This window comes from Myotis myotis, unplaced genomic scaffold (genome assembly GCF_014108235.1).
Source record: "Myotis myotis isolate mMyoMyo1 unplaced genomic scaffold, mMyoMyo1.p scaffold_m19_p_13, whole genome shotgun sequence".
Classification (NCBI taxonomy): domain Eukaryota; kingdom Metazoa; phylum Chordata; class Mammalia; order Chiroptera; family Vespertilionidae; genus Myotis; species Myotis myotis.
Window position 1 is genome coordinate 2003536 of NW_023416317.1, and position 24469 is coordinate 2028004.

General features: G+C 49.1%; 1 protein-coding gene across 20 annotated transcripts in view; it reads left to right on the top strand.

Annotated features, from left to right (window-relative positions):
• Window positions 1–24469, top strand: part of FOXP1 (forkhead box P1) — a 569896-nt gene that overhangs the window by 479174 nt on the left and 66253 nt on the right. For all 20 annotated transcript variants that reach the window (XR_004971439.1, XM_036331568.1, XM_036331569.1 and 17 more), the window contains 2 exons: window positions 4498–4651; window positions 11948–12152. Coding sequence is in view for 19 of the 20 variants with exons in the window: in XM_036331568.1 (XP_036187461.1) it covers window positions 4498–4651; window positions 11948–12152 (359 nt within the window). In the remaining variant the exon portion in view is untranslated. The remainder of the gene's footprint in view (window positions 1–4497; window positions 4652–11947; window positions 12153–24469) is intronic.

The following is a 24469-nucleotide window of genomic DNA, read 5'->3' on the forward strand; positions in this document are numbered from 1 at the left end:
TCCCCAGCGAACAGTAGGTATCGCAGCAGCTGCCATGTGCACGGTGTTTTGTAAGTTCACAGAGTTATAGCAGGAGGCACCCCGCCCAGGTAGGGGACAGTATTGCCTCCAGGAATGGGAAGGTTTGGGGGACCTTCTGTGTGGCCGCGTGCGTGAGGCTCAGTCACTGGGGGCGTGTCCTGTGCCTGTGCGCATTAAAACGGCCTCTGTCTACCCATCCCAGAGCTCCCCACGTATCTGACCTCCTCGTATTCCGACAGTGACGGGCATGCTTTTCACGTGAGCGTTTTCTCCTTGGAATGACAGAGAAGCAGCTCACAGTCCAGGTGAATGGCTTCTGCGTTGGCCCTAAGCAGGCGGCCACTCTCCTTGGTGGGAAGCCGTCTCCCAGGTGACTCCTCCCTCCCCTGGGTGGGAAGGCCAGGACGCACTCATCTGACACAGTGGGCATGAGCCGGCCCTTCTCCCTTTGTGGGTTCCTCTCAACACAAAGTGGGTGCATTTTCCATGCCCTGTCAAGTTTCGCCCTGGAGTCCTCTTCAGTAGCCTGGATATCAACCCCCGTAGAGCAGGGACTGTTTCGGGGTGCAGGGAGGAGGTGCTTTAATGAAAGTGCTGACACATTTGTGTACAGTGGCGTGCTACGGGGTCCTGCTATAATAGAAAAGGGAACAGATTAAAAAGTGTCTAAAATGTAAATCTAAAGGACTAACAGTAATTAAAATGGAAATGGCACAGGGAGGGAGGCATGTAATTGTGAGATATCACTGTACGGGAGGCGCCCAGCTTTGTTTTGCCGGCTGTTTTTCTAATTCAGCGGGGCTTACTCATCAGCGGCAGTTCAATGCGCGTTAATGACTCGGGGATTGCAGGCATCACTCTGGACAAAGAAATGATTATTGTGCGGTCAAAAGAAGTTCAAAGACAAGAAGGGAATTTCAGTTTTTTCCTTAGAGATCCACATTCAAGAGCATATAAATTAAGCCAAATGTTAAAAACCACAGTCTGAAAGCTGACTTCAAAGTCACAACTCTCTAATTAATGAACTGCGAGCTTCGGTTTGGACAAGTTGTGGTTTGATGCGCCCATAAATCAACATGACAGGCCTGTTTCACAGCCTCAGCCAGTGCTTGTCATTGAGTCACATCAGATGTAAACAGCAGAGAAAAGGAGGATATGAAGGAGGTGCAATTGATCAACAGAATTGGTAAAAACCCACTTTTGAAGCACATTATGCATGATCACAGGAAATGGTTACAGCCTCGAGAGGGTTCCCTTCTGCTGTTGCTTTTTTGAATCAGATTTCTAACAGCCTTCAAAAGGGAGAAGGAGAATTATGGAGTTTCTCCCCCGTGGCTCACAGGCTATAACCCCCTGTTGTTATTTTGTGCTTCTTTCTTTTCAAAGGCATCAAAATTTAGTTTTTTAAAGATCTTTAACTCTAGATTTGAAGACAAACAAGAAAGGGCTGCCACGGCCATTCCTATCAGTTACCAGGGATTGTGTTTTCCTTCTGTTGCCACTTCTGATTAACCTCTTGCTTGGTCTGCAAGACATGGTTTGAAATGCACGTCTGCATGCTGGGGGAACATGAAAGCAGATGCGCTCCGAGGGCAGATAAAGAAACGCAAAGGGGAACGTTGTGCAGCAGAAGGAAGGATAAAAGTTAACTCTCCCAAATCGCTGCTGTCAGAGGGCCATCCGGGCCTGCAGACATGCTGCTGGTGGCGGAGTGGGGAGGGGGTTGGGGGAGGAGAGGAATGCTTGGTCCCTGAGCCAAGAGGTGAGATGTTACAGGAGCATTTTAGCATCTCCAGGACATGACGTTTGCTGTGGTCGCACTCTGTCCTCCATTTTGAAGGCATGGGCGACAGGAGATAACGTTGCCTTAACATCCCGAGGGTGAACAGACCCGGGACAGGTCTTGGATTCCAAGATATGTTCCCAGCGCCAGAAGATGTGGCCAGGACGTGCTGTCACCGTGGCTGAAGGACCCTCGCTTTCCTGAGGTGTCTCCTGAATTAGCATGCAGGTGGTGGCCGAGTCACACGGTATCAATTTCATGATGTGGACTAGTGGTTATGACTTTAACAAGGTTTGAACTTGGATGTTGACAGATGGAACAAGTATATTAATTCACTGAATCCCCAGTCATTAGTGGCTCATAATTTTGAATTGTCAGGTCCTCCTCCCCTCCCTCCCTTTCCCTTTTTTGATTACCTTTGCTACAAGTCGCTCGATCTTTGGCCAGAACAATGAACCTTGACTTGCTTTTTCCCTGAAGTTGCCTCAAAGGTGTTTCCTTGAGCAAGTGAGGCTGCACACTGAGTGAGACCCGAGACCTTCCTTAGGAGACAGATGCAGCCCCATGCAGCCGGCTTCTTACGCCGCTGCTCACAGAATGGGTGTGGATAGTAGAAGGCAGCATTAACAGTAAGTCAGGCCACAAACAAAGTTCCCATCCTGTGTGGGTGAGGCAGGTTCAGTTGATTGTTTTAAAAGGGCCATTTGTCCCAGGCAGCTATGACAGTTTATGTTAGGCAGCAGGGAGGAGCCGAAGAAAGGAAAACAGACCTTTGACTGCAGCTCCAGGGAGGGGATCCGAAATGCAAGGTTTATCAGGGCATTTGAGTCTTTTAACACTGGCTGCTGACCTGTGGCGGGGACTGCGCGGAGACCTTTTTTGTGTGCGTTCAATTGTGAGAAGTAAACAAATGGGCTCGTATCCTGTGCTTGGTAACTGGGTGGGGAGCAGTTTGGCAACCAGTGTTGCTTTTAAATTCTTTCTTTGGACAATGGGCCTTGTATACTTTTATATCCTGGCTTTTCAAACGTGGACAGCTTTCATGAGCTTTCCTAGGGATGGCTGCAGTGACAACAGAAAAGCCATCAGTCATTTTATATAAATACAACATCTTTAAACATTTCATTTACAGTAAGACAGGAAACACCCTCCCTAAGCTTCAACACCCACCCCCCATTATTTCTTTTTCAAGAGGAGTTAGATCCTCCAACTTCTATGGTATCAGTGTTGGATTTTGTCTACCTTCCCCCCTTTTTAAAAACGCTGGGAATTAATATCTGTTGAAGAAGAGAAAAATCATTTTGACATGAATATAACTATCATTGGGTTTTACATTAATGCGATAACTTGGGAAGGGGTGAAAACAATGGGATCATTTTAAGCATGCTGTTCTTAAAATGAGAACACTGGCTTTTCATTTAAATTTATTTAAATTTTTGTTGTTAGTGATATAGAATTTGTTTTTTGGAGTGAAACTCAATTAACTTTCTCAGTGGCATGGTAGTAAGTCTGAGATTGGTTGCTAATATGAGAATGATGGTTTTTTACTGTAAAATAAATTACACGGAGGCCGAAAGGAAGCCACCATTTCTCTCTTCCCTTCATCTCTGCATCAAGGAGGCCTTGATCCGCACACGTTCATGGGTGGATCGGCTCGCGGTCGTGCGTTAGGCTGAGTGAATGCAGTTGTTTGTAAGTGTAGCTCTCAGACGCTCTGGCGGGGTTGTGTAGTCCTGTTCGTTGCAAAGTCTCCCTGATATTTTCATTAATACTTAGACTTAGGAAAACGGATCTTGTTCTTTGCCTAAATGATCTTTATTTGGGAGCTACAGTTTGGGAAGAGTTAACTTCCCTTCCGAATTGTGAGCCATGATGTGGCTGAGACCTCCACCTCGATCTGATTCCTCACAGATTAAGGATATGAGATAATTTCCCTCTATTTTTGTTCTGCTGCACTGTATTATCTTTCTATCACTCAGATAATTACCGAGGAAATCTACATTAATTTTTTTGGCTGGAGCAAGGCCTGCTAAACACAGGAATGATGTATTGATGTTTTACACAACAAAAGTTTTCCTCCTGTCATTGTCCAATCAACAAAAAGATATTTGTCAAACGGTAGAGCCCTTCTTTCCAAGCCCAAAGCCGGGGAGGGAAGCGGGGAGGGTTTCTGAGCCTCCAGCGGAGTGGAGGCCTGAAGCTCAGTGTCTCTGTATGAAACACAGTTGAGTACGATGTTGTTTGCTAAATTATGAATGTGTGTAATTAAAATCTAGTGGCTGTTTCTATGAAAGATTTACAATGTTATTTCATCGTTTGTCATGGCTGATTAACAATATTAGATGAAGTTTTTCTTCTTCAAAGGCCTGATTTTTTCTCATTTATTTATGTCAGAAGTGATAAACAGAGTAGTTAAAAGCTCGCCCGTGCGCGGGAGGGAGGCAGCTGTCTGTGGCCCCTCGGGGGCCGGAGTTGGGGTCCCTGCACACTGGCCTGCTGGGGTCTGAGGTCCCGGTGCTGACAGCCAGGGAGAGCACGTGCTGGGTGAGGGAGCGGGCGTCCCTCTCACACCAGGGGACAGCTTGACGGAGCGCCCCTCGCCCAGCGCCCCTTCTCCCCTGGACACGGATGGGTGTGTGGGGCGGTCTCGCCTGGCCTGTGCCTGGCCTCACTCTCTGCCTGGTCTCTTGCAGCAGCAGCAGGTGGCTCCCCAGCAGCTGGCTTTCCAGCAGCAGCTCTTGCAGATGCAGCAGCTCCAGCAGCAGCACCTCCTGTCCCTGCAGCGCCAAGGCCTCCTGTCCCTGCCGCCCGGCCAGCCCGCGCTGCCCCTGCAGCCCCTCTCGCAAGGTGGGTGTGGACGCCGAGGCCGGGGCCCATCTTCTGGGCCCCGCCTGCCCCTGGAGAACTGTCCAGGAAGCCCTGCAGACCTGGGAGGAGTTCCCACACTGCTGGTGCCAGTGGGACCCAGGTGGCCGAGGGCTCAGCTGGTCCCTGAGGGAGGGGAATGCAGTGCTCCCCCACAGACAGCATTTTAATCAGATTGAATGTTTTCAGTTTGGAATTACAAATGAATTTTCTTGAAGCTTATTTTTAAGTCATTTTAAGCTGCATTTCATGTCATGTAACTTGTTCTGTTTTAAATCTTAGTCATGCTTTATAAATTCCACTTTCTAATATCTAGGGTTAGAGTCCAGTTTATTTTTGTGTGATTACAAAAACGAAAGGTTTTTGTTGGTTTTGCTCTCTTTTTTCACCTTCATCTGACTGTTGATTTTTGAGCAGTTTAGTACACTCATCCGATCAGTTAGGATGTGTATCTCTTCTTCAAAAACTGAGGTTCTTTCAAAAATAACAAGATTTTATAGATTTAAAATTTTTCTTTTGAGAAGCCATTGACATGTTATTCCACTGGGTGTCGGGCATCAGAAGCTAGCACTCTGCTGTGTTTAGGACACCCCTGGTGTAAGCAGCTTTCACCTGTGCGGTGTGGGTGCACCTGTGCAGTGAGCGCACCTGTGTGGTGTGGGTGCACCTGTGCAGTGAGTGCACCTGTGGGGTGTGGGTGCACCTGTGCGGTGTGGGTGCACCTGTGCAGTGAGTGCACCTGTGTGGTGTGGGTGCACCTGTGTGGTGTGGGTGCACCTGTGCAGTGAGTGCACCTGTGCGGTGTGGGTGCACCTGTGCAGTGAGCGCACCTGTGTGGTGTGAGTGTACCTGTGTGGTGTGGGTGCACCTGTGCGGTGAGTGCACCTGTGTGGTGTGGGTGCACCTGTGCAGTGAACGCACCTGTGTGGTGTGAGTGCACCTGTGCAGTGAGCGCACCTGTGTGGTGTGAGTGTACCTGTGTAGTGTGGGTGCACCTGTGCGGTGAGTGCACCTGTGTGGTGTGGGTGCACCTGTGCAGTGAGTGCACCTGTGTGGTGTGAGTGCACCTGTGCAGTGAGCGCACCTGTGTGGTGTGAGTGTACCTGTGTGGTGTGGGTGCACCTGTGCAGTGAGTGCACCTGTGTGGTGTGGGTGCACCTGTGCAGTGAGTGCACCTGTGTGGTGTGGGTGCACCTGTGTGGTGTGGGTGCACCTGTGCAGTGAGTGCACCTGTGTGGTGTGGGTGCACCTGTGTGGTGTGGGTGCACCTGTTCAGTGAGTGCACCTGTGTGGTGTGGGTGCATCTGTGTGGTGTGGGTGCACCTGTGCAGTGAGTGCACCTGTGTGGTGTGGGTGCACCTGTGTGGTGTGGGTGCACCTGTGTGGTGTGGGTGCACCTGTGCAGTGAGTGCACCTGTGTGGTGTGGGTGCACCTGTGTGGTGTGGGTGCACCTGTGCAGTGAGTGCACCTGTGTGGTGTGGGTGCACCTGTGTGGTGTGGGTGCACCTGTTCAGTGAGTGCACCTGTGTGGTGTGGGTGCATCTGTGTGGTGTGGGTGCACCTGTGCAGTGAGTGCACCTGTGTGGTGTGGGTGCACCTGTGCAGTGAGCGCACCTGTGTGGTGTGGGTGTACCTGTGTGGTGTGGGTGCAACTGTGCGGTGAGTGCACCTGTGTGGTGTGGGTGCACCTGTGCGGTGAGCGCACCTGTGTGGTGTGGGTGTACCTGTGTGGTGTGGGTGCACCTGTGCAGTGAGTGCACCTGTGTGGTGTGGGTGCACCTGTGCGGTGAGCGCACCTGTGTGGTGTGGGTGCACCTGTGCAGTGAGCGCACCTGTGTGGTGTGGGTGTGCCTGTGTGGTGAGTGCACCTGTGTGGCCTGAGTGCACCTGTGCAGTGAGTGCACCTGTGTGGTGTGGGTGCATGCAATTGTGCGGTGAGTGCACCTGTGCAGTGAGTGCACCTGTGTGGTGTGGGTGCATGCAATTGTGCGGTGAGTGCACCTGTGCAGTGAGTGCACCTGTGTGGTGTGGGTGCATGCAATTGTGCGGTGAGTGCACCTGTGCGGTGAGTGCACCTGTGAGGTGTGGGTGCATGCAATTGTGCGGTGAGTGCACCTGTGCAGTGAGTGCACCTGTGCGGTGTGGCCGGAGGAGGAGAGCAGGCATGCTCTGTGCTGGGCCTGCCCTGTCTCTGGGCCCTCAGCTCACCCCCATTTGGAAGCAGGTAGATATGCCGTAAAGGCTGGTAGCTAAAGCCTTCGCTGCCTTGGATTCAGCTGCCTCTGAAGAGGGTTGGAATGGGGAACCCCCATCATCCATGCAGCAGGCCTGGCTTTGGTCAGAACCTTTGCTGTCAGGTGGAAGTGAGGCATGTCTGCATTTGAATCTTCTCTCTGGAGTCAGCCACACCCAATTTCTGTCCCATCTGGGGGTTGCTTTTTTTTGTGGGGTGTTTTTACTGTGATGACCAGGGCTTTTCTCTGACTCCCCTCACCTCTCCTCCCCTTTCTGCCATGACTGCTCACATCTCCCTTGCTGTCAAATTAGGAGATTTGGTAACAGCCATACCAGGGGAAAACAAAGGGCATATTGGCCAACACATTTTTGAACTTGCAAAATGTGACAACGTGCATTAATGACCCTTCGGGTGTATTGTTGGAAACTGTTGCGGCTGTTGTGCCACACCCGCTGGACTTGGGCGTCACCGCTCATCTTTCCCTCTGCTGCTCTGCTGTTGAGCTGCTCACTGGGGTCCATTGTTGTGGCACATCAGTTAAGCTGTCCAAAAGAGGGCAATTGGGCAGTGACAGGACAAGCTCCTGTGTAATGGGAAGGGAATGAATGTGGTGATGCGTGCAGTGTAAGCGCTGCGGTAACATATCAGGCGCTGTCGGTAATTCACCGGCCCGGCACTGATTGATATGCCCAGCAGTGTGCCATGACCATGAATCCCTGCGGCATTAGAAAGATGCGTATTTAACATCTAAAGGGTGTCTTTATGTGTGTCCAAGGGGCATACGCATAGATATAAATATTTCTGGAGTTGGTGCCTGCGGGTAGTAAGCCACGGTGTCACGGCCATCTTTGGGGGAATCGGGAAGTTGGTTTTGTCTCCCCTGCCTCCTCGCCCAAAAGGGCTTGAGAATTCAGTCTTGTTGGAAGACAATACAATTTTTTCTTTATCAAAGAGATAATGGCTTAAAACTGATATCATTATGAGGCTTAAATCAACTTTCTGCTGGAGCAAGTCACCTGGGATGGGTGTGAAGGACAGAAAGGTTGGTCAGCTCCGGTGTCTGTGAGCCAGTCCTGGGCTGTAAAATTGAGTTCCATGAGCAGTAATCTGTCAACTGTCCCCACAACATACATTTTTTAAACCTGTGTCTGCATTTTCTTTTATAATGAAGGGGCCAGTTATCCTGGAAAAAAGAAAGGTAGCAAGGCAAAGGGGTATGTGTTAAAATAGCTGGAAATGCCCACTCCATGGTGCAAACATGAAGATTCTTTTACAGACTTGCTTTCGGCCTTGGCTGAGTTACCTAAAATGCGTATGTAAATGTCAGCAAATAGGAATGGAGAGAGAGCAGTATTTCGAAGGCCTTTTTTCCATGAAGGTTATGAAATGGAGGCATGTTCTTGTTGTTTGTAAGGTTACTGTAGGGCCTTCTCTGTTTTACATAATTAGTGTGTCTGTTTTTCTCCTTGGTCTCTTTAATGACTTGATCCTTGCCAGGACCAGTACTTCCATATCGAAATATACTTTCAACTTTATTCTGATTTTTTAGTTTTTAAGTGTACACTACCAATAGGAGAAACTTTATTGCTCAATTGTGTGCCTGTTAATGGATTTGTTTACTCACTCAGTACGGTTATTCCTATCTACCATTTTGGAAGGAATGCTTGCTTTCTGGAGATTTGATGTGCATTTAGTCTGATGAGTGACTAGCCTGTCTTTTATCTGTCTTCATTCTCTCAGGAGATCTTGGTAGAGAGTCCTCTATTCATGGAACCCAAGTTTACCAATATTATCAAGGCGTGGCGCTGAGGAGGACACTGATTTGACTGCTTCCTTCTAAAGCTAATGAATATTCTTACATGTAATTATCATATTTAAATTTGACCCAGAAGTCCATGAGTTACTATTTTATTTACCATTTCTCCCTGTGGACGATGAAACTGATTGGCTAGCCCAGGGGTGGGCAAACTTTTTGACTCAAGGGCCACAATGGGTTCTTAAACTGGACCGGAGGGCCGGAACAAAAGCATGGATGGAGTGTTTGTGTGAACTAATATAAATTCAAAGTAAACATCATTACATAAAAGGGTACGGTCCCGCGGGCCATAGTTTGCCCACGGCTGGGCTAGCCCATTGGAATAAAAGGGAGTAGAGTAATGGGAATTGTTCTCTTAGGTGTAACAGGACATCTGCCTGGCTTTATTTACTAGATACACAGCTTACTGTTAGTTTGTATGTAATTTTTAATAGGCTTAATTCATTTTTTAAATGGCTTTAAAGTTCTCTTTTATTTCAGAGCGAAAGTGTCAACACAGTTGTTAGACTCGCGATCCTCCAGGCTTTTCACTTCCCCAGGCAGCTGGCCCAGAAATCAGTTAGTTTGAGTGGAAAAATAGGCGGTTTGTGCTTTTCAAGCATATTTACTCCCTGGAAAATAAAAATAGGTGTTGACTTGTGTGGCTTTCTATCTGTGTGTTATCTCCAGCAGACAAGCCTGTTCGCTATTGTTTTAGTTGAGTAAGCAGTGGGCCGTGGGCTGGCGGGCTCACAGGTGATGGCTAGTGCGCAGTGTCAGTGGCCGGGGACTCACAGGTGATGGCTGGTGCGCAGCGTCAGTGGCAATGGCCGGGGGCTCACAGGTGATGGTCGGTGCGCAGCGTCAGTGGCAATGGCCGGGGGCTCACAGGTGATGGCTGGTGCGCAGCGTCAGTGGCCGGGGGCTCACAGGTGATGGCTGGTGCGCAGCGTCAGTGGCAATGGCCAGGGGCTCACAGGTGATGGCTGGTGCGCAGCGTCAGTGGCAATGGCCAGGGGCTCACAGGTGATGGCTGGTGCGCAGCGTCAGTGGCAGTGGCCGTGGGCTCACAGGTGATGGCTGGTGCGCAGCGTCAGTGGCAGTGGCCAGGGGCTCACAGGTGATGGCTGGTGCGCAGTGTCAGTGGCCGGGGGCTCACAGGTGATGGCAGGTGCGCAGCGTCAGTGGCCGGGGGCTCACAGGTGATGGCTGGTGCGCAGCGTCAGTGGCCGGGGGCTCACAGGTGATGGTCGGTGCGCAGCGTCAGTGGCAGTGGCCAGGGGCTCACAGGTGATGGCTGGTGCGCAGTGTCAGTGGCCGGGGGCTCACAGGTGATGGCTGGTGCGCAGTGTCAGTGGCCGGGGGCTCACAGGTGATGGTCGGTGCGCAGCGTCAGTGGCAGTGGCCGGCCTGTGAGCCACACAGCCCACGGTCACTTCACCAGGCATTTGAACATCATCACCCAGATGCAGCAGAACTGGCCAGGGATTCTGTAGTGACCTTTCCCTTTGTTTAATTTGCCTCCGAGGTTTAATTTCAAGGGACAAGTAATAATTGAATATGCCTAATAACTAAATGCTCATTTGGGACAAAATCCATCAAAATATAATTGGCATTTGATTTTTATGAAGGAAGAAGAAAACCGACTTGGCTGTTGAGGATGCGTTCTAAGAATATCTGACCACTTAATGTATCATTTGCAGCCTCCATTATAGTACATATTAATTGCAAATCCTTAAGTATTTGAACATTTTTTGTGGGGAACCATTGGGAGAGATCAACTGTTTTTGTTACCACTCCTCTCAGAAAGGCGGAGGTTATTGGTCTGCTGTGCAATAATTCACTCCTCTTTGATATGCAAACGATCCACGGTGAACATAAAAAAATCCTATCAGACTCATTTCACAGTTCTTAGCCACTCGGGCCCTCCGGAGCCCTGCGCCTCATTAGACGGTGCTCTCCAATGCCGGCATAATTAAAATCTTTAACAGTTTAGCAAAGTAAAGATGTTTGGCTGATCGCGTTGAGATGATTATCTACCCATTGTATTCTAAATGACAAAAATAAATTAAATTTAGACCTTGGCATTTTTTATTATGTGTTTCAAATGAATATAACGCACACAGCCTTCCTTTTTCATTCCGCATCTTAGACTTGGTAAGAAACACGACTGTTTCGCTTGCTGCTGTATAGGCAGAAAATGACCAGCTCTCTAGGTGGGGTAGTACGTCAGTTGACTGAAACGAGGAACTGCAGCCCAGCTGTAGCCGGGCTGCCTAGTGAGGTCCAGGGCTCATGACTTCTCGTAGGTGTCCTTTCAGAGCGAGCTGAGCTTGCTAGTTGCCATTTAGCGTGACTCTCTCCTGTGCACGAGCATGACATGGGGGTCGGATTTGGAAATCCCGGGCTGTCGAGAGGCGCGCCAGCAGAATTAAGGCTATGAGGCCACAGGAGTGAGATGAGCATACTCATCGTATGTCCTTGGGGATGTAAACTATGGGCTGACACTTACTCCTTGAGACCCGTGTCCACTTTGACCCCTTTAGAAAACAAGAGAACTGTATTGCTCCAACTTTGCACTTTCATTGTACCCTGCAGTGGTTCATTAGCGCTGATCTAAGAAATGACAGTAATGATAGTGTTACTTGTATAAAAAGTTATACCGTTTTTCAGTAGACACATCCATCAATTAAGCATGTGGTGCTAGAAACCAAAATTAATGAGGAAGATAGGTGTGTTAATGAAATAATCATAGTATAATCAATTTGACTGTTAAAAGTTGAAAAGCATTTCAGGAAGATGATATGAATTCATAATTTATGTCTAAAAGTGATTAATAAAAACTATATTTAATAACAAAGCTATTTGTCATCATTTAAGACTTAAGCACAAAAATTATTCATTTTTTGGTTCATGTTGTCATAATAGTATTATTGAACACATTTATTTTGAGTCCTTCTTTGTGTCTAAAATTATATAACATCTATCCACTTTTTCCCCCCAAAAATCTGGAAACCACCAAGGGGATGGAGGCTTACCGTCGGCTGCAGCCGAGGACGCTTCACCTGCACTCGAGGGAGGAGAGGGTTGTCACTGCATCGTTGGCTTTCGTTGGGAGGGAAAGACACTGCAGCACCAGAGCCCCCTGACACTAGGCTTTGTTTACTGACTCTTTGATTTAATTACTGTTTGAAGAGGACGGAATTGGCTGTTAATTGATTTAATTATCCAATTTGTTTGTTTCAGGCATGATTCCAGCAGAACTGCAGCAGCTCTGGAAAGAGGTGACGAGTGCGCACCCTGCCGAGGAGACCACGGGCAGCAGCCACAGCAGCGTGGATCTGACCACGGCCACCTGCGTCTCCTCCGCCCCTGCCAAGACCTCCCTCATCATGAACCCACATGCCTCTACCAATGGACAGCTCTCAGTCCACACCCCCAAGAGGGAAAGGTAGGAACGAGCCACTGAGATGTGTCTAAAAATGTCTGTAACAAGGAGGGTGGGGGTGTGCCTCACCCTGTCTTCATGACCCCTAGTTGGCTCTATGGGACTTGCATGTGCATATAATCACTTAAGAATGTATTCAATATTGTTTGGGCGTGAAGCACCTAAGAGTTTCCACCTTTTCAACATGGAGTTAGCACTGCTGTGGCTCTAACCTACACTGCAGCCCAGCCAGCGGCCTTGCATTCTCCTGGGATGGGTTGGATTTAGGGCTTCCAGGCTTCCTCTCTCTGCCAGGTGCTTGCCCGTGCAAGCTGGTTGTCTTGGCTCCAAACCCCTTCTAAGGGAGTAGCAGTGTCCGCTGTGGGCAGTGTTGAATTGTGGTTTGAGAAACATGGAACTCATGCTGCTCTGCACTGCCCTCCTTGCAAGCAGGGAGCCCATCTTTTCATTCTGGTGTTCCCACAGCACATGACCTTCTTAAAAGTAAACCCGTGAAGGTGCGAGGCTGGAGGGCGGAGCCCGCGTCTGTGCCCACAGGGGCCCGCAGCTCACCTTCTGGTGGCCGGGAGTGCACTGCCAGGGCCCGGTCATCGTCGTTCCGGTGGGAGCTTTGACTTGCCCTGAGCCGCTTTGGGCTGTGGAAGCCGAGGTTGTGGGAGACCCACCATATGAGCACAGCTGAGGGAGGAAGCAGTGCAGCCACAACTGTGTCTTAGCGCCCAGAAGCACTGATGCACTGTGGCTGCTTTTCAGAAGTAGAATGTGTCGATGCAGATAATGCTCTTAAACTAGAAGGTTTTCTCAGTTTACTGTTTTTAAGCCATTTCCTATATATTACATAAGGCAAAGCTTCCACAGACAGGGGAAACCTTAGAACTAAAATGTGATAGTGTCGTTACCATGAGAAAAAAACAAATTTTGTATTTTGTTTTTAATAGAAGTGACTCAGTGAAAGTTTTAAAATTGTTTTCACTTAAGCAATTACAAATATAATTTTATATATTTCTTGAAATATCAAACATCAGGAAGCCCACTGCCTTAATTAGGTTTGTATCTTTATACCAGCAGTGTTTTATCCATTTAGAGTTTAGTAATCACAGACAACATTATCTAAATACGTGTGTGTGTGTGTGTGTGTGTGTGTGTGTGTGTGTGTATCATATTCAGTGTAACACCCATGAGGCCTTCCCCAAATGAGATTTGTGTATGCTTGAACCAGACCTTTTGACTCGCATTTTAAGATCCTCTGGAGTCTCTGCGGAAGGCAGAGGGGACCGAAGGTGCTTTAGGCTGACTGGGTTAGGAGGTGTGAAGAATGGGGTGGTGCCGGCAGAAGCAGCTTGGAGCCCCTGCCCAACGGAGGCTTCTGCTGCTCCCAGTTAGGAAAGGTTGGAGTGTTTGGAGCCAGCCTTGGGTCTTGCTGTGTAGTCCTTTAGAATGTCTTTGTTCTTTTAAAAACACTACCCCTTCAGTGGCTTTGGGGAGAAGGCTCTAGGCGCCCCCTTGCTGCACGTGCGTTGGTGTCCTGGGGTGGCTGCCCCGTCGCGGCCAGCCAGGCACCAGCACGGCCCCTTTACCGCAGAGCAAGGGGCCCTGCGCCAGAAATGCCCACCGAGGCCCTGGGGTGTTTGGGAGGATTCCCTGTGACACACACTCTTGCTCGGATGCAGTGCGTCCACACTCAGGTGAGGGCGAGCCGGGAGGCGAGGGGAGGAGAACCTTTCCACATCTTAGAGCGCGTTTGGAAGGAAGTGGATCCTACAGACAGTCCAACTCCAGAATAAGTTTGACTTTTCTTATGGTCCTTGTTTGTCTGCACGAAACTTGAGCATTATCCTCGGTATCCTACCTGTCAGAGTGAGACTGTGGGCCAGAAAAGATCCGGGCCTCCCCGAGCCGTCATCGGGGGTAAAGCAGGCTGAGTGCTGGAGGTGCCCGTGCAGGGATGAAGCAGCGGGGACATGACCGGCCACTGCTCTCGATCTAGATTTCTGTAGATTCCTAGATGTGGCCGGACGAAAAGAAAATTATAATTAGCACATTTTAACTGAATGTGGCAAATAAGACAAATGAGCCCCTGAGGTTGAAGATAATTCAGAGTTATAACCTTGCAGAACGGATCATCAAAAATGCAACTATCATGTATATATAGGTACTTAAAAGAATGCGATAGGGTCTTACCCGGTTAAGGTTAATTTCTAAGTCCTGTGTGTGCTGTCCTGTTTAAGTAGTGGAAACAGAAAGCGGTCACCATAACAACAGTTCTCGCTGCCACCCAGAGCTGCTGCTGGTCAGGGGTCCCTGGGAGAAGGGTCTCGTCCTCCGTCCTGGCCCCCGTGAACGCCCTGCCCTGGGCTCGCGCTGCCCGAGTTCCTGACAGGATTTGAACAGGCAGGAGTTGGGTGCTCTTTGGGAAGGTGTGGAAAAGGCGTTGTCGTGGGGTGTTTGTTTTGGACGTAGTCGGGTGCAGCCCCTTCTCCAGCCCTGGCCGCGCACCCTGGCCTCCTGCTCGCAGCACAGCAGCTCTGGGCCCCGGTGAGCTGCAGGCTGTTACGGAGATAAATACCGCACTTGGCAGGACACTCCCACTCTCCTCTTTAATTTGTCTTCCACAGGAAAAGTGTAATTAAATCATTCAGGGTAAACCCTGGGGTGTGGAGCAGGGAGGAGATGTGCTTTGGTAACGATGGCTGAAGCCCACTTCCCTGCTGTCCGGGCACCCCCTCTCCCTGCGACGGCATGAGTGGCCGTCCTTTGGGGGCAGTGCCAACCCCCAGGTCCAGGCTTCCTCACATCCTGCCGGTGCCTCAGGGACAGTCAGCAGCACTTTCAGAATTCGGGACTTTCTCCCCACAATTTAATCCGTCCCCAGTGCCCAAGAAGTGGGGGTGGGCAGAAGCTGAAGGGGCTGACAGAGGAGAAGGCACCTTCCTCACTCCAACTGCCATGTCATTCCACTGGACCAGAGGTAGACGGCAGAACTCAGACCTGGGGTCCCTGTAACATGACAGTATTACCTTGTTTTCTTTACTCGTCTGACTATCTTGCTTTAGGAAATTCCAAGTTTTGATGTGGGTAAATAAAATCCACAGCATGCAAATGAAACATTTATGAAAATGCTAAATTTAGTAAAGCCCTTGGAGCTTCTTGGATCAAAGCAGTTATGTAAATACAAATAGCAATTACTACTTAAGTAATTGCCTGAGTTAAAATTCTAAATATCGCATTATGTTATGGTGCGCTGGGGAAGGGAAGGGAGCTCACACCGCATCCATCTTTCTCTGCACAGGCGTGGGCTGAGTGATGGCTCATTGTACCCATGTGACCGCTGGGAAGCTGAAGGGATTATCATACCCATTTCACAGATGAGGAAATTGAGTCATAGAGATTAAATAACTGGTGTAGGGTCACAGAACTGATTAGTGGCATATCCAGGTTCCAAATTCAAGTCACTCTTCTAGTTTATAAATCAGCACTTGAAGTTTCCGTTCAGCTTAGAAGTGAATACAGTCATGCACTCAACGCTGGGTCAGTCAACGCTGGGCTGCATGTTGCACGTCGGCCCCATAAAATTATAATGGAGCTGAAGAGTTCCTGTCACCAAGCGCTATCTTAGTGTCAGCGCGCAGTGCGTGACTTGTGTGGTGGTGCTGCTGGTGTGAACACACCCGCTGACTGCCGGTCCTGTGAGAGTGCAGCCCGCACAGCCCTGCCCTGCACACGGCACTTGCTGACACACAACTGTCACGGGTTCCGCACTCACCGTGCTGTCGTCTTCGTCGTGTGAAACAGTCCGTGTGCTACTCAGGCAGCGGCCCCGTCCAGCTCGTGTTCACACGTGTCTGGATTGCGCCATCTTCTCTTGTGCTGGAACCCATCTCGTGTGGTTGTGTAGTCACGTGCTGCACAGGCTTGCCGCCCAGGAGCAGTAGGCTGTCCGTGTGGCTGGGCGTGCGGCGGGCCAGGCCGGCCGGGCCTGTGTGGGTGCACTCCGTGATGTTCACGTGACAACAGCATCCCTTAACGACCCGTTTCTCGGAGTGTGTTCCTGTCCTTAAGCATCACATCCCATGACTACCTGTGATGAACTAAAGTCAGTATTCCTAAAAGAAAATTTAAATTTAATTTAAAATTAATCCAGTTAAGCTTCTGTGTGTACATCAACACATTTTAAGAAAAATAGCAGTTTCCTCTTAACTTGGATACAGATCTGTTCTAGGCCTTTGGCGAAGGCCTACAAAGAAAGTACTTACGGTCTGAAGCAGCACATGAAAAACAAAAATGACCCCCGTGCAAGACGTGCACACAGGCAGATGCACAGCAAGCCTTTCTCTCTCAAAAGTGTCCCCGCTTTCCTGTCCGCCTTGTGAATCTCACGTTTCCTTGGTGGGACATCCTGGGTCTCTGCTCCATTCCCGCTGTCCTCTGTGGGCCACCCTGGAGACACTCCTTTTGTTGTGCTCCTTCCCAGATTTTTGCTTTCGGTTTGCCCACCGTCAGCGGCTGTTCCATAATGTGCGTGTCTCAGTCATAGCTCTGCTAGGTGTTTGTTCCAAGCCTTCCCGAAGCATCGGGTACCAGGCTTCCTTAGCCTTCGCAAGGATCGCAGTTGCCCGGCGTCTGCTTTGGTTGCAGACTGTTCTCAGAGTCAGGGGACCACATCAGGGCCCTCTCCCGGGGCCTCCTGCTCCGTCCGCTCACCACGCCTCTTCCTTCGTCGTCTCTCCTCTGTTGGCGCCGTGCATGTGTCGCACGGGCTGTGCTTTCTGCGCTGCGCAGCTGGCAGCGCTTTTCAAATAGCCCTGAAGCCGAGGCTTGGCTCCTGCGCCCTCAGACAGTTCCACGTGATATAGTGTCTGTTCTGCGCTGGTGGCCTCTTGCCATGTTGCCATGTATCTGACTGTGTAACAATAACATTTGTGTCTACTGGGCCTCCCTATTTTCCAAAGGCAGGGGACTCCGAAGGTGGACAGCCTGGGGCTTTCTTTCTAATTTTTTAAACTAAGTTCTATGTTGATGAGTAAATATTGGTGCTTTTGGTGTATTTTCTAAAATTCTAGAAGCTTGGTTTCAGAATTGTTGTAGTTTCACAAGCCTTTCACTGTCGTATATATTCCTAGTTGGGTCCTTTTGAGCCAGAAAATTAGTCAGTAAGCCTCTCATCATTCGGAGCAGTGCTTGCTCGTTGCATCTCTTCTTGGTTTCGGTTTTGAAAATCAGATGATTGGTCTTGTATTTCTTCTGATTTGAAGTATGTACTTGAGCACACACTGGCTACCACCAATCGTCCTTTCCCCTTAGAGCAGTGGTTCTCAACCTTCCTAATGCCGCGACCCTTTAATACAGTTCCTCAGGTTGTGGTGACTCCCAACCATAAAATTATTTTCGTTGCTACTTCATAACTGTAATTTTGCTACTGTTACGAATCATAATGTAAATACCTGATATGCAGGACGTATTTTCATTGTTCGCCACCCACAGGTTGAGAACCGCTGCCTTAGAGCATTTTGGAGAACCTGCAGTCAAATTGTCCCAAATCGTCTTCAAAATTGTTGCTGCTTCCTGCGAATATGCATTGAGGCAATTGATCTATAACAGAGGTCAGCAAATTATGGCCTACCAGCCAAGCCTGGCCCACAGCTCATTTTGTAAATAAAGTTTTATTGGAACACAGTGATGCTCATTTATTTATGCATCATCTGTGGCTGCTTTCACACTGGAGTGGCTGCCTTGAGCAGTTGTAGCAGAAACTAAGTGGCCCACAAAAACGAAAATATTTTACTTTCTGGCCATTTACTGAAAAAAAATTTGCCAACTTCTGACCTTAACTAACAAGACCATGTTTCTCAGATTTCCTGATGGTATTCTTACAGGTGTTGGGTGGATATTCCTCCAGGAAGACTTGGGTTTCATGGTCTGAGATGAGGTGTAGAAGATGTGTTTGTCATACCTGCCTGAGATTCTTGCTGCTCAGTGTCAGCAGCTGCAGCGAGTTTGGCATCACCTGGCAGCCTATTAGCCACGCAGAGGGCCAGGCCTGCCCAGCGCTGCACAGTCAGGTCGGCACTGCTCTCCGCCCAGGGCGGGGCGTGGTCATCAGGTCCCCTGGTTTGGGCAATGTTGGGAAGTAGGAGTTTTTCGGGAAATTTTTGAAAATCTAGTCCTTCCCATTCTTGTGTGAACCAGCACAGCAGAGGGAGTGTTGCTGGAGGGAGAGGAGTCGGCATGCACTGCGGTGGAGGCAGCCACCGTTTACTGAGCTACTGCTCTGTGGGGCCCTATAAATAAAGGCCTTGCCCTGGCTGGTGTGGCTCAGTGGGTAGAGCGTCGGCCTATGGACTGAAGGGTGTCGGGTTCGGTTCCTGTCAAGGGCACCTACCCAGGTTGTGGGCTTAATCCCCATTGTGGGGAATGCAAGAGGCAGCCAATCAATGATTCCCTCCCATCATTGATGTTTCTCTCCCTCTCCCTTCCTCTCTGAAATCAATAATATATATATATATATGCTTTGACATCTGCCTTGATGCTCTTTTTCCCATTTAAGCCTCACAATAACCCTATGGGCTACTTACTGTCCTGTTTGTACAAATGGGATTGTGGGGCCCAGAAGCCACACAACTAGCTGGACTGGCACCGAGGTCTCCCTGTCCCTCAGGTCCTTGCAATGACAGCCGTAGTCTGGTGGTTCCCGGGGCTGCTCCACCCAGACTTCAGCCCTTAGAGCTCAGGGATCGGGACCAGGCCATAAGCATCAGGTGGTCGTCTGCTCAGCCATGAGGGGCGTTTGGAGGAGCCCCCGAGGTCCTCTGCTGCGTGTCTGTCTCGTCTTTCTGCCCGGAGTGCGCAGGGGGCAGGCTGGGCGCGTCCTGCCAGCTGTCCTAGGGACCAGAAAGGGAAGGGCGGGTGGCCAGTGGCGGGGGCCTAAAATGCAGGTGCCTCTTTCTGCTCCAGAGCGACACTTTGAAGCACCACCCGTGTCCATTTGCTTGGGAAATAGCCTGTTTAGGGCAGAAACGTTCCTGCTTGCCCAGGGTTTCCAGCTCCGTCCCCAGCAGGGGGCGTGCAGGAGGCAGCTGAGCCATGATTCTCTCTCATCATGGATGTTCTCTCTCTTTCCCCCTGAAATCAATACCAGTATATTTTTGAAAATGTTCTTGCTTATGTCAGAAGGAGCATCTGGGAGCTCATGAGCAGTTTGCACGCAGGGCGCTGTGGGGTAGGTGGTGACTGCAAGGCTTAGACAAGCTGAGATGCGCTTGCAGCCCTTGCTCTTGGGTCTCGGCAGGAGGAAAGGCTCTGGGGCCACGCCCGCTGGACGCCACCCCCGTGCCAGGGGCCCAGCGAGGACTGCAGTGGTGCCTCGCCCCAGGGACCAGTGCACGGATTTCCTTGAGGGTTTGCCTGGTGTGGTGATTCAAAGAAAACGAGCTGGTTATTATTCTCTGACAGCTGTGGTGTCCTTTTTGCCATGACATAGCGTCACTAGACGCTACAGCTTTTTTTCTTTCTTGCGTTTAAGTAATAAGTAATTTCCAATAAATGGCATCATTGCTCTGGAGAGTCACTTCATCTTGTTTCTCTTAAAGGAATCTTGACTGTGGGCTCTGTCATGTCTAGCGGGCCAGCTGTCCCCACACCATATGTGAACCCCATTCCTCTCATTGTGCCAGGAAGACAGTCTGGGATGATGGGGTTTCCCGTCAGAGCCTTTGTTGGTCCCTGCCGTTCGGCAGGTGTGTGCACTGCGTGGAAGGGCTCACCCTCCTCCTCAGTCTCCCCTCGCTTTCCCGGAGGCCAGCGTGGCAGGGGAGCCCGAGCTCCGGCCTGTGCGAACTCGGGCATTGTTGCTTGTACTGGGTTAAGGGGTTTTTGTTGTTGTTGTTTTTTTTTGTTTTGTTTTGTTTTTTTTTAATATATTTTATTGATTTTTTTACAGAGAGGAAGGGAGAGAGATAGAGAGTTAGAAACATCGATGAAAGAGAAACATCGATCAGCTGCCTCCTGCACATCTCCCATTGGGGATGTGCCCGCAACCCAGGTACATGCCCCCGACCGGAATCGAACCCGGGACCTTTCAGTCCGCAAGCCGACGCTCTATCCACTGAGCCAAACCGGTTTCGGCTGTTGTTGTTTTTTAAAATATAATTTTTATTGATTTCAGAGAGGAAAGGGAGAGAGAAATAGAAACATCAGTGATGAGAGAGAATCATTGATTGGCTGCCTTCTACATGCCCCCTACTGGGAATCGAGCCTGCAACCCGGGCATATGCCCTTGACCAGAATCGAACCCAGGACCCTTCAGTTCACAGGCCGACGTTCAGTCCACTGAGCCAAACCAGCTAGGGCTGGGTTAAGAGTTTTGTTGAAATGCACATTTTGCCACTTGGATTGAATGAGTAGAAAATTTCTTTTGCCAGATACTGGATTCATCCAAAGTGGAAAGGGAAGCCACGAGTCTACAGAAGCCATGTGGCTTGGAAAAGTCCTGGCCTTACTCTATTCAATGGCAAATAGGAGTCCTGTGTTCTTAGCCAAGCATGGGTTGGGCGAGGGGTTACCTCTGCAGGAGTCTGAAGTGGGAGTCATGTTCTTTTTCAAGACTTGGAAGGATGCTTTCTTGCACCGTGTTCCCGTGTAGCCCGCTGGCCAACTCCCAGGACGATGCCAATGCGTGTGCTGCCTCTGCACAGCGTCCTAGGTCCTGTGCCTACCCCCTTTGTAATCAGTCACGGCCTAAGTATATTATCCATAAAGCCAAGTGACCGGAACGCCAGAACGACCAGTCACTATGACGTGCACTGCAGCGGCCAACCAGCCCATCAGGGCCCCGACCGGCTCCCCACAACCTCCCGCAGCCCCTCCCCCCGGCGAGGCTGGCCAGCCAACTGCTGTTCCCCCCCCCCCGCATTCCCTCTCTCCTGCCAGCCTGGCCCGATTGGCCCTCACCTGAGTGGGCTGGCCAGACCCCACCAGTGCACGAATTCATGCACTGGGCCTCTACTAAAGTATATCCTCCTCATTAAAACAACAGTGGAGGCTCACACAGGGAGGTTGTCAGTGTGTCCCCGCTTGTCACTCTCCTGTGTGAATGAAGGAGATAACCATTCCTTCGGGGAACTGTTCCGGGGACTGAGCAAAGTTACGCCAGCCAGAGAATTCTCTTAGCTGCGATTTTCCTTTCTGTGTGAACTCAGGCCCCCGTGCTCTGCAGTCATAGCACAGTTGCAAAGCCCAGGTGGTGTTCAGTGGGACAGTCCCCTGGGCACGTGTCGCCAGGAGCCATACGGCCTGTTTGGTGTCTATCCATCTGGCAGTCTGTCCCATTCACAGGAAGGCTCAGCGGAGCCTGGCCGGCACTGTGGTCAATGTGGTGGGAGAGGAGGCCTCCATCCCAGCAGCCTCTGCGGGAGAGCGCGTGTTAAAGTTACGATGTGCACACCCACACGGGCTCAGCGAGGGAACCCAGGAGAGCCTTTCCTTTCCCTGCTTCGCTTTTAGAAGCAAATGGTTCAGTTGGCAGGTATAGTTCTGGTGCGTGACACATACCTGGTTTATAGCAAGCCGTGTGTGTGCGTGCGTGCACGCACGCGCGTGTGCACACACACACACACCCCTTTTCTGGGTGTTGTTCGTGGGTTACCCCAGTTTTAGGACAGTGTACCTGTACTAGACTCTGGCTTTTGTTCTCTGTTTTTGCATTTTCAGTTGTGAAAATGATTTCCAATATACAGTTTGGATTGTTGGGCTAGTTAGTTTTTATTTTTAAGTCTTAAAATGAGAAAAATGAAAGGGAAGAGGGAGTCATTACTAGTCTCAGATCTGAGAGTGAAACATTCCATGGAGTTGTTAGAACTGAACTGGGAGAATCAGAAAAACAGAGATTGCCCCATAAATAAGATGAAAAGGGGGCATTTTTAAAGGCACTTTGGAACATTTACCAGAAGGCACAGCCTTCTCCATTTTATACGCTCAAATGTTGTTATGCTTTTGTGTCACTATTTCTATTCTTTTTTAAAAAATATATTTTTATTGATTTTAGAGAGGAAAGGAGAGGGAGAGAGAGATAGAAACATCAATGATGAGAGAGAATCATTGATGGGCTGGCTCCTGCATGCCCCCTACTAGGGATCGAGCCCACAATCCAGGCATGTGCCCTGACCGGGAATCAAACCATGACCTCCTGGTTCATAGGTCGACACTCAACCACTGAGCCACACCGGCTGGGCACTGTATCTATTCTTGTTTGGTAAACACAGACCCTATAGCAACTGTAGCTGATGATGTTTATACAGGTCGTATAAACCTGTAAGACTTTCCTCAACCAATAGACACGCTTTTGTGACCTTTAAACTTCAGCCCTTTTATGATCTTCAAGGAAATCAATCTAATGGCAAGGTTGATTCCTCTTTCATTCTTTTTTCTATTTTTTTTTCATACTTTTAGGTATATCTTTGAAGTATCCTTTCTGTGTGTGCATTTTGCGTCTTGGCTATGAATGTTGAGTGTGAGGTACATTATGGCAGAAGACAAAGAAAAGCTCACAATGTTTGTGTGAATCAAGCACGTCACACTCAAAGACTAACACGGGCCAAATAACAAGGTGTAAGTGTAAGTGGCCACAAAAAACACAAAAGCTTCAGTGTTCATAGAAACGTAGGTTTATTTTGGTAGAGACATGCTGAATACAAAGGGCTGAAATAAATGAGTCATCGTTAACATAAAATAATAGAACATTTTAATAAAAATTAATATTTTTTCTTGAACATGAACTTACCAGACACTGAGTAACTGCACAAATTAATAAGCATAACGCAAATAAACCTATTTCTCTTGTTCTCTGAAAGCAAAATATTTCCTGTTGTGCCCACCCAACAAGTCAGTCCAAGACTAATGACGTGGCCATCAGCTGCTAAAATATTCGCTGCTGGTGTTAGTGGAGAGGAATGGCGCGCCTGCGTGTAAGGCAGGTGAGGGAAATGAATGCAACACATTATACTTATCAGTCATTAGCGAGCGTTGTAGTTCGTTATTAGTAAATATGTATAACAGGATATTGTAGCATTTAAGTTATGAAATATCTGTTCAAACGTTTCCTACATGCCGTTATACTGGCTGGGCCGCAAAGATATTCATTGTGGGCCCCATGCAGCCCACAGGCCACGAGTGTGACACGCTTGGTGTAAGTGATGCAGTCTTTGGTTTCAGGAGGGGCCATGGTTGTCATGGGGTGGGGTTAGGTTAGACATCCAAAAGGCTGAAACTCCACTGAAATTATTATTACAGACCTGAGAAGTGGACAGGCTTCTGTGACTGTGTCTGTTTTTTTTATATCTGAAATACTGATGGAAACATTCTGGTACATATGAGCCCCTATATTCAACTTAACTTTTTCCTTGTGAGTCATATTTTTGACAAGAACAAGATGTCTGGTGTTCAAGATCCGTGTGAGAAATAGTTCAATTAGAAAAAAAATGAACACCAAGAGCTGGAATAATCCAGTGGTGTTGGAATAAATTATAAGGTTGTACAGGCAGAGCTACAAAGAAACCTAAGGATGAATGGGAAGAGGATAGATAGGAAGTTATCCAGCTTTCAACCAGAAAGCGTTCCTAAGCAGGGCGGCAGTCACTGGGTGGTACGTCCGTTCAGTCCACACCACGCACCAGGCCCCAACCACGTCCCAAGTGTCTGAGGCTCCAGAGGGTCCAGCCATGAGCTGGCGGAAGAGATAAAGAACAAATGAGTAATTACATAGTAAAAAGACAGACAGAATCAAGTTCTGGAAAAAATTAAGTGGGGCAGGGGGAATAGTGGGCCAAGGTTGCATTTGGGTAAATGGGTTGGTCTGGCAAGGACTTCTGAGGAAGTGAATCTTGAGCTGCTGTGAGGAAGTGAGGGGAGAACCCTCCAGGCAGTGGACACAGCAGACGCAGAGGCCTTGAGGCAGGGCAAAGGGGTAGCGTGTTTTGCTCAGTCATGGCCCATACCTCATGTGGGGCAGGGGCGGGACGGCTGTGTTTCTAGGAATTATGAGGTAGACTCTGAAGCTGGACCGCCTGCGTTCCAACACAGGCTGTTCACTTAGTTTACTTCATCCTGCTGTGCCTCTATTTTCCATCTGTGAAATGGGTATGATGCCAGGCCTTGCTTCATAGATTAACTGTGAAGATTAAATAAATTAATACACATTCTAGTCTAGCATATAGTAGGTGCTCAATAAAAATTGTTAAAGTCATTTATTCTTTCAAACCACATTTTTGAGCATTTATTATATACTAACTTGTACCTTCTGGGAATTAAAAGATCGCTACAATGCAGTT